Source organism: Trematomus bernacchii, unplaced genomic scaffold (assembly GCF_902827165.1).
Source record: "Trematomus bernacchii unplaced genomic scaffold, fTreBer1.1, whole genome shotgun sequence".
NCBI lineage: Eukaryota > Metazoa > Chordata > Actinopteri > Perciformes > Nototheniidae > Trematomus > Trematomus bernacchii.
This window is the reverse complement of record NW_022987880.1, coordinates 65,001-77,232: the sequence shown is the minus strand read 5'-3', so window position 1 is coordinate 77,232 and position 12,232 is coordinate 65,001. Positions and strand designations below refer to the sequence as shown.

At 47.0% G+C, this 12,232-nt stretch overlaps 1 protein-coding gene across 1 annotated transcript in view; it reads left to right on the top strand.

The window, feature by feature from the left end:
- Positions 1–7,080: 7,080 nt before the first annotated feature.
- Positions 7,081–12,232, top strand: part of lamb4 (laminin, beta 4) — a 31,569-nt gene continuing 26,417 nt past the window's right edge. Inside the window, exons 1-3 of the mRNA XM_034114129.1 lie at positions 7,081–7,184; positions 9,082–9,617; positions 11,303–11,438. Coding sequence (XP_033970020.1) covers positions 7,148–7,184; positions 9,082–9,617; positions 11,303–11,438 — 709 coding nt within the window. The 5' untranslated portion in view covers positions 7,081–7,147. The remainder of the gene's footprint in view (positions 7,185–9,081; positions 9,618–11,302; positions 11,439–12,232) is intronic.

Sequence of the window (12,232 nt, the reverse complement as noted above, 5' to 3'; positions counted from 1 at the left end):
GTGTCTCACCTGTGTGTCTCACTATCTGTCTCACTGTGTGTCTCACTATCTGTCTCACTGTGTGTCTCACTGTGTGTCTCACCTGTGTGTCTCACCTGTGTGTCTCACTGTGTGTCTCACCTGTGTGTCTCACTGTGTGTCTCACTATCTGTCTCACTGTGTGTCTCACTGTGTGTCTCACTGTGTGTCTCACTGTGTGTCTCACTGTGTGTCTCACTGTGTGTCTCACTGTGTGTCTCACCTGTGTGTCTCACCTGTGTGTCTCACTGTGTGTCTCACTGTGTGTCTCACCTGTGTGTCTCACCTGTGTGTCTCACTGTGTGTCTCACCTGTGTGTCTCACTGTGTGTCTCACTGTGTGTCTCACCTGTGTGTCTCACCTGTGTGTCTCACCTGTGTGTCTCACTATCTGTCTCACTGTGTGTCTCACTGTGTGTCTCACTGTGTGTCTCACTGTGTGTCTCACCTGTGTGTCTCACTATCTGTCTCACTGTGTGTCTCACTGTGTGTCTCACCTGTGTGTCTCACCTGTGTGTCTCACCTGTGTGTCTCACTGTGTGTCTCACCTGTGTGTCTCACCTGTGTGTCTCACTGTGTGTCTCACTGTGTGTCTCACTGTCTGTCTCACTGTGTGTCTCACTGTGTGTCTCACTGTGTGTCTCACCTGTGTGTCTCACTGTGTGTCTCACTGTGTGTCTCACTGTGTGTCTCACCTGTGTGTCTCACCTGTGTGTCTCACTGTGTGTCTCACCTGTGTCTCACTGTGTGTCTCACTGTGTGTCTCACCTGTGTGTCTCACCTGTGTGTCTCACTGTGTGTCTCACTGTGTGTCTCACCTGTGTGTCTCACTGTGTGTCTCACCTGTGTGTCTCACCTGTGTGTCTCACCTGTGTGTCTCACCTGTGTGTCTCACCTGTGTGTCTCACTATCTGTCCATGGTGTGTCTCACCTGTGTGTCTCACCCTGTGTGTCTCTCTGTGTGTCTCACCTGTGTGTCTCACCTGTGTGTCTCACTATCTGTCTCACTGTGTGTCTCACCTGTGTGTCTCACCTGTGTGTCTCACCTGTGTGTCTCACTGTGTGTCTCACCTGTGTGTCTCACCTGTGTGTCTCACTGTGTGTCTCACTGTGTGTCTCACTGTGTGTCTCACTGTGTGTCTAGAACATGTGTCCACCTGCTCAACAACACACCAGAGACCTGTACTACGAAGCCGGTTCAACCTAACCTGGATATGTTTGAGTTAGCCGGTTGGTCCAATCCAAAACATACGCGCTCTCGCTAAGCAGTACTACGACGCTGGTTATCAAGTGGATCGCTCAAGCCAGCCGTGTCCTATCTACTTAGGTGCGCGTTCACATGAAAGGGGTGGTATTTGGAGCATTCGACCAATCACAAACATGGAGAAGCGTACTGACAGCGCAGCGTCATACTTCCTGAATGAAAAGTGAACTTTAATATTAGTCAAATATGAAGAAGTTAAACTTTAAACATCCATGACTTAAACACTTTATCCAGGATCAAAGCCACATAGCTGCACCTGCAAGGTGAATACAGCTGGTAACAGAGAAAGTGTTTGAATGCGTACATTAACAGGTTTATGATATCACTGCCCCGTCTAAGACACGATCTGACTTTCATTACATTTGACTCGAGTGTTTCGTCAACTTAATGTGTTGCTTAAAATAATACTTCTGCATACAGTATGTGACACTGTGAGTGTTGCACGGCCAGATACGGCTCAGCTGACTCAGATAAGGAAATATATGATACATTATGATGTGATATGATATGAATGATAATGGGACACATCGACGTCTGCACTCACAGTGCCGCGGACTGTACTTAATGTTACTCTGATCCGGTTACTTATGTCGTGGCAGATATTTAAGTAAGCTTTCTTAACGCTAATGTTATAATAGTCAGATTGCTCTGAAGATAGGAGGAGGGGATATTCTATTAATGTTCACGTTCACACAGTCAGGTGATTTTTTCCGGCCGTCTTTCCTGCAACGGCAGTTTTTCTGTATTTCCTCTATCCTGTAATATGACTTGATAGCTTTAAACTCCGCACACTGAGCTCTGATTGGTCAGCAGGCGGTGAGCTCTGATTGGTCAGCAGGCGGTGCTTTCACTGAGTTGATCTCTTAGCCTGCCACCTAACCTGCTCCGGAGCAGGTTAGCCACTCAGCATCAGTTACCATGGAGATGTAGTCCGCTAAAAAGAGAACCAGCGTCGTAGGACCGGAAACCCAGAGAGAAAAAGAAATCTGTATAGTTTCTATAATTTAAGCACTTTGAGCACCAGGGAAAACGCTATATCAATAACATGTATTATTATTATTATAAGTCTAAATAAAAGGCTCCCTCAGACTCACAGGGTGTTCGTGTCTCCAGAGATTTAAAGGTCAGATTCGAGTAGAGACAGATCAGAGTCCCAGCAGGAACATTCCCCCTGAAGTTCAGCAGTCCCTCCAGGGTGATGCGGGGGGGGGGGGGGGGGGGGGGTCTGGGTCTGATCTGTCTGTCAGTCTCCCACAGAAACATCTCTTAATCCTGCTTCCAGGAACATGTAGGACAGGGGGGTCCAAACTAGGGCCCGGGGGCCGAATGTGGGCCAAAGCTAAATCTAATAATGGAATCTGGCCCCACCTGAACGTGTGCTCGTCTCATTGTACTTCTTAATGTGTGTAAAGGTATTTTACACAGTAGTATTCATGTGTTTGAGCCCACATTTTTATTTAATGACTTTGTATACTGCCTGCAGATTGATCCTCTTCAGAATAATATATATGATATGTTTTATAATGATTGATCATTAAAGTGTTCTCAAAGCTGGTAAAGGTGCAGCTAGTTTGAATGACTTTGTATACTGCAGGGTAGCTTGTGGATTTACTCCAGAGGCCTGTACGACGAAGCCGGATGTTCTCTTAGCTGACTTCAGGGAAAGCTCGGGCTTTCCGGTCCTACGACGCTGGTTCTCTTTTTAGCGGGCTAGATCTCCATGGTAACTGATGCTGAGCGGCTAGCCTCCTCGGGAGCAGGTTAGGTTGCAGGCTAAGAGATCAACTCAGTGAAGGCATCGCCTGCTGACCAATCAGAGCTCCGTGTGCGGAGTTTAAAGCTTTCAAGTCATATTACAGGATAGAGGAAATACAGAAAAACTGCCGTTGCAGGAAAGACGGCCGGCAAAAATCACCTGACTGTGTGAACGTGAACTTTTATAGAATATCCCCTCCCATCTTCAGAGCAATCTGACTATTATAACATTAGCGTTAAGAAAGCTTACTTAAATATCTGCCACAACATAAGTAACCAATATTAACCAATCATATATTTCCTTATCTGAGTCAGCTGAGCCGTATCTGGCCGTGCAACACTCACAGTGTCACATACTGGATGCAGAAGTATTATTTTAAGCAACACATTAAGTTGACGAAACACTCTAGTCAAATGTAATGAAAGTCAGATCGTGTCTTAGACGGGGCAGTGATATCATAAACCTGTTAATGTACGCATTCAAACACTTTCTCTGTTACCAGCTGTATTCACCTTGCAGGTGCAGCTATGTGGCTTTGATCCTGGATAAAGTGTTTAAGTCATGGATGTTTTAAGTTTAACTTCTTCATATTTGATTAATATTAAAGTTCACTTTTCATTCAGGAAGTATGACGCTGCGCTGTCAGTACGCTTGTCCATGTTTGCAGTGGCGTTTTTATATGTACAAAAGTGGTGGGGCACAAAAAACGTAGATGTCTATATATAAGCTTCTGCAGTGACGTGCAGTGAGGTTCATGGCTGCTGAGGCTCTGACTCTTCAGGTTTACAAATATTATATTTTGACCTAAACCAAAATATAATATTATTTTCAAAAGCTTTTTTTGTCTGATGCTTCGATTAATTTTAAACAGACAGTTCAACAAAAGGATACCCAACAAATGTAATTTTATCATTTACATATTGAATTGTTCTCTCTTAGTAAGATCCCATTTTCAATCAAATGGCGGTCTTACCTTGACTTGAAGATGAAGTCCATTTGCCTATCCTTCTGGACAAACATTTCTATTACTTTTTTGTAAAAGTCCTCCTTATCTTCTTGTAGTTTCAAAAGTCTATCATAAATCTAATCCATAGATTTATGATTCGAAAATTATATAAGTAGGGTAGACATGTGGATGTTATCCGGCTGAACAAAACGTGCATTTATCTAACAGGTACGTTTCCCACAGATCTTATTTACAGCTATTTTCTAAAATCCTCTGGAGAAATCTCATTGCTTTTTTGTGCTTACTTCCTGGTTTCAGGACGCGTCACTGCAGCTCTCTCGTCTCCTCTTCACGCACCACACTTTTCGCGGCACACGTACTTACAGCCAATCAGCTCTGAATGATGTGAGATGACGTATGGTGGGGATGGCAGCTCAGTGCCCCTATGGTCTTTTTTTTTTGCCACACACATTAAATAGGAAAATACTCTGAGCATGCGCAGTGAAGTTTTTACAGTCACGTTCACTTCACAGTGAGAGGAAGGGGCATGATCAGGTTTTGTCCCACATGGCTCAAAACGGCACTGTAGACACTAATTAGAAGAACACAGACTAAAACAGCATGTACAGACGAATCAGACGATTAAACATGACCTTAAAATATATTTTATATATTTTTTAATTTCTTTTTTTGCATCTCTTTGCATTTTTTGTAATCATTATGTGTAATACTTTCTGCTGACACTAGGTGGGGCTGTGCCCCACCTGCCCCTAATGACCAGTCGCCACTGCATGTTTGTGATTGGTCGAATGCTCCAGATACCACCCCTTTCATGTGAACGCGCACCTAACTAGGTAGGACACGGCTGGCTTGAGCGATCCACTTGATAACCAGCGTCATAGTACAGTTTAGTGAGAGCGCGTATGTTTTGGATTGGGCCAACCGGCTAACTCTAACATATCCAGGTTAGGTTGAACCGGCTTCGTAGTACAGGCCTCTGGCTTCGTAGTACAGGCCTCTGGCTTCGTAGTACAGGCCTCTGGCTTCGTAGTACAGGCCTCTGGCTTCGTAGTACAGGCCTCTGGCTTCGTAGTACAGGCCTCTGGCTTCGTAGTACAGGCCTCTGGCTTCGTAGTACAGGTCTCTGGCTTCGTAGTACAGGTCTCTGGCTTCGTAGTACAGGCCTCTGGCTTCGTAGTACAGGTCTCTGGTGGAACTAAAGTCTGATTTAAGACCTGATTATATTTCACATCATTCATCCACATCTGTAAAGTAACTAAAGGGATTAAATACATGCACTGTAGTGGAGTACACCATGTACCTCTGAACTGTAGAGGAGTAGAAGTACACCATGTACCTCTGAACTGTAGTGGAGTAGAAGTACACCATGTACCTCTGAACTGTAGTGGAGTAGAAGTACACCATGTACCTCTGAACTGTAGTGGAGTAGAAGTACACCATGTACCTCTGAACTGTAGTGGAGTAGAAGTACACCATGTACCTCTGAACTGTAGTGGAGTAGAAGTACACCATGTACCTCTGAACTGTAGTGGAGTAGAAGTACACCATCTACCTCTGAACTGTAGAGGAGTAGAAGTACACCATGTACCTCTGAACTGTAGTGGAGTAGAAGTACTCCATGTACCTCTGAACTGTAGTGGAGTAGAAGTACACCATGTACCTCTGAACTGTAGTGGAGTAGAAGTACACCATGTACCTCTGAACTGTAGTGGAGTAGAAGTACACCATGTACCTCTGAACTGTAGTGGAGTAGAAGTACACCATGTACCTCTGAACTGTAGTGGAGTAGAAGTACACCATGTATCTCTGAACTGTAGTGGAGTAGAAGTACACCATGTACCTCTGAACTGTAGTGGAGTAGAAGTACTCCATGTACCTCTGAACTGTAGAGGAGTAGAAGTACACCATGTACCTCTGAACTGTAGTGGAGTAGAAGTACACCATGTACCTCTGAACTGTAGTGGAGTAGAAGTACTCCATGTACCTCTGAACTGTAGAGGAGTAGAAGTACACCATGTACCTCTGAACTGTAGTGGAGTAGAAGTACACCATGTATCTCTGAACTGTAGTGGAGTAGAAGTACACCATGTACCTCTGAACTGTAGTGGAGTAGAAGTACTCCATGTACCTCTGAACTGTAGAGGAGTAGAAGTACACCATGTACCTCTGAACTGTAGTGGAGTAGAAGTACACCATGTACCTCTGAACTGTAGTGGAGTAGAAGTACTCCATGTAGCTCTGAACTGTAGTAGAAGTACACCATGTACCTCTGAACTGTAGTGGAGTAGAAGTACACCATGTACCTCTGAACTGTAGTGGAGTAGAAGTACTCCATGTACCTCTGAACTGTAGAGGAGTAGAAGTACACCATGTACCTCTGAACTGTAGTGGAGTAAAAGTACACCATGTACCTCTGAACTGTAGAGGAGTAGAAGTACACCATGTACCTCTGAACTGTAGTGGAGTAAAAGTACACCACGTACCTCTGAACTGTAGTGGAGTAGAAGTACACCATGTACCTCTGAACTATAGTGGAGTAAAAGTACACCATGTACCTCTGAACTGTAGAGGAGTAGAAGTACACCATGTACCTCTGAACTGTAGAGGAGTAGAAGTACACCATTGACCTGGTGGTCACTGGACCACAGGGAAGTGGTTTACATGGGACTACATTTATTGAGTCGCAAAGAAGCAGCAAAAAACTGAACTAAAGGGGATCATTTTCTCTCTAAATCCTCTTCAGAATCCACCAGAGTCCATCAGAATCCATCAGAGACCATCAGAGACCATCAGAGTCCACCAGAGTCCACCAGAGACCACCAGAGACCACCAGAAACCATCAGAGTCTATCAGAGACCATCAGAGACCATCAGAGTCCATCAGAGACCATCAGAGTCCATCAGAGTCCATTAGAGTCCACCAGAGACCATCAGAGACCATCAGAGTCCATCAGAGACCATCAGATACCACCAGAGACCATCAGAGACCATCAGAGTCCATCAGAGACCATCAGATACCACCAGAGACCATCAGAGACCATCAGATTCCACCAGAGACCATCAGAGACCATCAGATACCACCAGAGACCACCAGAGACCATCAGATACCACCAGAGACCATCAGATACCATCAGAGACCATCAGATGACTCAGCTCAACATGTTCCTGGTCTTCTTTGTAGGTGAGTTTCGCTTCTTTATTCTCAAAGTCTCATCACTCTACCTGGAGGGAAAGAAGGTAGGAAAGATTAGATAAAGGAAGTGAGGAAGGAAGGAAGGTAGGAAAGATTAGATAAAGGAAGTGAGGAAGGAAGGAAGGAAGGGAGGATTGGATGGGGGCTCAGAACAGTCTCATAACTCACACATGCACACACAAATGTGTTATATCTCTCACAGGCTCCGCCCTCTACTGGACTCTATGGGTACTACCTTATCATGCTTGCATTCACCTACTGAGATTTCTATAGACGTAGCCGGCCCCGGGGCGGGCCTACCTGAATGCGTGCACAAGCCCACCGGCTTATATAAGGCGGCCACGCCTCCCGTTGCCGTCATCCTTTTCTCTTCAGCGAGCGAGCAACAACTGAAGCAGAGACGTTTGAAGAAGAAAGAGTTATCATACCTCCATGGAGTCGCCACTTCCAGAGACCCGGGCCTGTCCTTCGTGCCCTGGCTTAAATGGCGGGCGACGATCCCCACAACCTCGGCTTCGAGTGTTTGGGGGACCAGGATATGGCCGAGGCGGTGCCATTCACGTTCGCCATTCCAGCGGGGCGGATGGCTCCGTTTGCCGTTGTCAGGCACTTCCGGGTCCGGCGTCCATGGAAGTCCACCGCCCAGGGCTGCACTTCCCCCGAGGTGGTGACCATGGCGGCACAGCTGCTCCCAGCGGGCAGCAGGCAGAGAGCTGAAAAGAGCTCTGCCCCGCTGCAAATAAACACGGGTGTGTTGGGCATCTCGCTCATTGCTAGAAATGAGGTGGTGCGTTCAAGGACCTCAGTAGAAAATTGGCCCTCTCTGTGTCAGCCCCCGATGAGCCAATCTTCCTGTTATGGAAGGTTTGGTGGCGGAGTAGGCCACCAGAGAGTACTACAGCTTCTTAGCTGTGGCCCCACAGCTGCTTGCATGTCCCCTGAACATAGCTTCATGGGGAATGGAAGCCCAACTGTGTACTGACAGAGTGGGTGGACGGGGCACTGAGACTGGGTTACTCACTCCAGTTTTGCAGCGTCCCTCCTCCATTCAGGGGCATAAGGTGGTGTGTGTGTGAAAAATGCATTCAGTAAAAACGATTGCATTTATCCCAGAGTGGGAATGCTCCGCTTTTTGGACAAAATGAACATTGACTCCTCCTGTCATTGGACGTACTTCGTCTCACTGGAATATTAACGGGCAGATTGAATACAAAATCGACCCCATTTCTCCGGCCAATGGCAGGAGAGTTTTGAAAGTGACAAAAAACGCGATATTTACATTTTCCAGCAGGGGGCGCTCTAAGACCGTGTAATAACTTTGCTGTACTTGGGAAAAATAAAATAAAGTGTATTTATGACGAAACGCGCTTAAAACGGGTAAACAAGTGTTTCTGACCCCAAACTTTGTGGGTGTGCTACAGTGGGTACCACCTGTCACTATACCACGTTTGTAATCCATGCCACATTTATAAATATTTGACATTGTCCGAATGTCTCAATTTTCACACCATTACATCATATGGTGGCCTATATATCACCGTTCAAATATCAGCTCCAAATGTCAATGCAGGTGCAGGGGATTTAAACGGAAAACAAATATGTGAGGATCAAAAATACATATGTAAAACTTGTTTCTGTATTTGGATTTTATTTACATGAATATGAAACGGAACACATTTGTGTGAGCATTGAAAAACAGTGTGGATCCTTTTGCAGATCATGAAATACAAATGTGAATCCTTCTGTGTGCATGTGTGTATTATGAGACTGTTCTGAGCCCATACGTCTTCAGACCACTCTTCTAAGAACTGGACCTCCATGTTGAACTTTTCCCCAGAACTCAAAACACACTGACTTTAAATCTTTCAAATCTCTCCTTTTTAAGTTTTTTTTCCAGTAGCTCGGCTCCAGAAGATCCAGGACCCCCAGGAGATCCTGGACCCCCAGGAGATCCAGGACCTCCAGGAGATCCAGGAGCTCCAGGACCCCCAGGACTTCCAGGACCTTAAAGACCTCCAGGACCCTCGGGACCTTAAGGATCTCTCGGATTTAAATGATATTCAGGATTTCCATGACCCCTGGGACCCCAATGACCCCTGGGACCCCAATGACCCCTTGGACCCCAGAGACTTCCAGGACCCCCAGAATCCTCAGGACCTCCAGGACCCCCAGGACTTCCAGGACCCTCGGGACCTCCAGGACCCCCAGTATGTCCAGGACCCCCAGGAGCTCCAGGACCCTCGGGACCTCCAGGAGCGCCAGGACCAGGACCCCCAGGACCAGGACCAGGACCAGTGCCCCCCTGGCTCCTGTACCCCCCCTCTAGGAGACCTGATGGTGGGTCGAGCTGCTCAGCTGTCAGCCTCCTCCACATGTGGTCTGGAGGGCCCAGAGAACTACTGCATCCTGGGATACCTGGAGGTCAGAGGGGGGGGGGGGGACTGTAGATCTGAAACTCTTTGAAAATGAAAATGTGTTTGTATTTAAATCTAAATGTTAATATAATAACGTTTTGGTGGTAAATATGATCAACTTCTGTGATTGATGTGTTTCTGACTGGAACATGTTCTGACTCGTCTCCGCCCTGAAGGAACCTTCTCCACATGACTTCATTTCTGCTTTCTGTTTAACCCTTTACTGTCAGAAGGTTCTTCCTGTTCCTCTCGGTGTGGGTTCCTCATGTATCGTGGGTTCTGTGTGTGTCAGGAGGATCAGAAGTGTTTCCTGTTCCTCTCTGTGTGGGTTCCTCATGTATCGTGGGTTCTGTGTGTGTCAGGAGGATCAGAAGTGTTTCCTGTTCCTCTCGGTGTGGGTTCCTCATGTATCGTGGGTTCTGTGTGTGTCAGGAGGATCATAAGTGTTTCCTGTTCCTCTCTGTGTGGGTTCCTCATGTATCGTGGGTTCTGTGTGTGTCAGGAGGATCAGAAGTGTTTCCTGTTCCTCTCGGTGTGGGTTCCTCATGTATCGTGGGTTCTGTGTGTGTCAGGAGGATCAGAAGTGTTTCCTGTTCCTCTCTGTGTGGGTTCCTCATGTATCGTGGGTTCTGTGTGTGTCAGGAGGATCAGAAGTGATTCCTGTTCCTCTCGGTGTGGGTTCCTCATGTATCGTGGGTTCTGTGTGTGTCAGGAGGATCAGAAGTGATTCCTGTTCCTCTCGGTGTGGGTTCCTCATGTATCGTGGGTTCTGTGTGTGTCAGGAGGATCAGAAGTGATTCCTGTTCCTCTCGGTGTGGGTTCCTCATGTATCGTGGGTTCTGTGTGTGTCAGGAGGATCAGAAGTGATTCCTGTTCCTCTCGGTGTGGGTTCCTCATGTATCGTGGGTTCTGTGTGTGTCAGGAGGATCAGAAGTGATTCCTGTTCCTCTCGGTGTGGGTTCCTCATGTATCGTGGGTTCTGTGTGTGTCAGGAGGATCAGAAGTGTTTCCTGTTCCTCTCGGTGTGGGTTCCTCATGTATCGTGGGTTCTGTGTGTGTCAGGAGGATCAGAAGTGTTTCCTGTTCCTCTCTGTGTGGGTTCCTCATGTATCGTGGGTTCTGTGTGTGTCAGGAGGATCAGAAGTGTTTCCTGTTCCTCTCTGTGTGGGTTCCTCATGTATCGTGGGTTCTGTGTGTGTCAGGAGGATCAGAAGTGTTTCCTGTTCCTCTCTGTGTGGGTTCCTCATGTATCGTGGGTTCTGTGTGTGTCAGGAGGATCAGAAGTGTTTCCTGTTCCTCTCGGTGTGGGTTCCTCATGTATCGTGGGTTCTGTGTGTGTCAGGAGGATCAGAAGTGTTTCCTGTTCCTCTCTGTGTGGGTTCCTCATGTATCGTGGGTTCTGTGTGTGTCAGGAGGATCAGAAGTGTTTCCTGTTCCTCTCTGTGTGGGTTCCTCATGTATCGTGGGTTCTGTGTGTGTCAGGAGGATCAGAAGTGTTTCCTGTTCCTCTCGGTGTGGGTTCCTCATGTATCGTGGGTTCTGTGTGTGTCAGGAGGATCAGAAGTGTTTCCTGTTCCTCTCTGTGTGGGTTCCTCATGTATCGTGGGTTCTGTGTGTGTCAGGAGGATCAGAAGTGTTTCCTGTTCCTCTCTGTGTGGGTTCCTCATGTATCGTGGGTTCTGTGTGTGTCAGGAGGATCAGAAGTGTTTCCTGTGTGACTCTCGGCTGCTGTACAGTAGCTATAGCAACCCAGACAGCCACCGCGTGGAGAACCTGATCACGACCTTCGACCCCGACAGGAAGCTGAGGTGGTGGCAGTCTGAGAACGGTGTGTTTAGAACCATCACAAGCACCCCTTTAATACTCATATCACCAACATACGTATAATCTTTCTTTAGTAACAGCAGTCAGGGGTGTGTGTTAGTTAGTATGGGAGTGTGCGCTGTGCATTCTGGGATATGTAGGAACATGCAGACACGAGTTCACGTGTTCATGAGTTCACGTGTTCGGACACAAGTTCACGTGTTCAGACACAAGTTCACGTGTTCATGAGTTCACGTGTTCGGACACAAGTTCACGTGTTCATGAGTTCACGTGTTCAGACACAAGTTCACGTGTTCATGAGTTCACGTGTTCGGACACAAGTTCACGTGTTCAGACACAAATTCACGTGTTCAGACACAAGTTCACGTGTTCAGACACGAGTTCACGTGTTCAGACACGAGTTCACGTGTTCAGACACGAGTTCACGTGTTCGGACACGAGTTCACCTGTTCGGACACAAGTTCACGTGTTCGGACACGAGTTCACGTGTTCAGACACGAGTTTACGTGTTCGGACACGAGTTCACGTGTTCGGACACGAGTTCACGTGTTCAGACACAAGTTCACGTGTTCGGACACGAGTTCACGTGTTCAGACACAAGTTCACGTGTTCAGACACGAGTTCACGTGTTCATGAGTTCACGTGTTCGGGCACAAGTTCACGTGTTCAGACACAAGTTCACGTGTTCAGGAGTTCACGTGTTCGGACACAAGTTCACGTGTTCGGACACGAGTTCACGTGTTCATGAGTTCACGTGTTCGGACACGAGTTCACGTGTTCGGACACGAGTTCACGTGT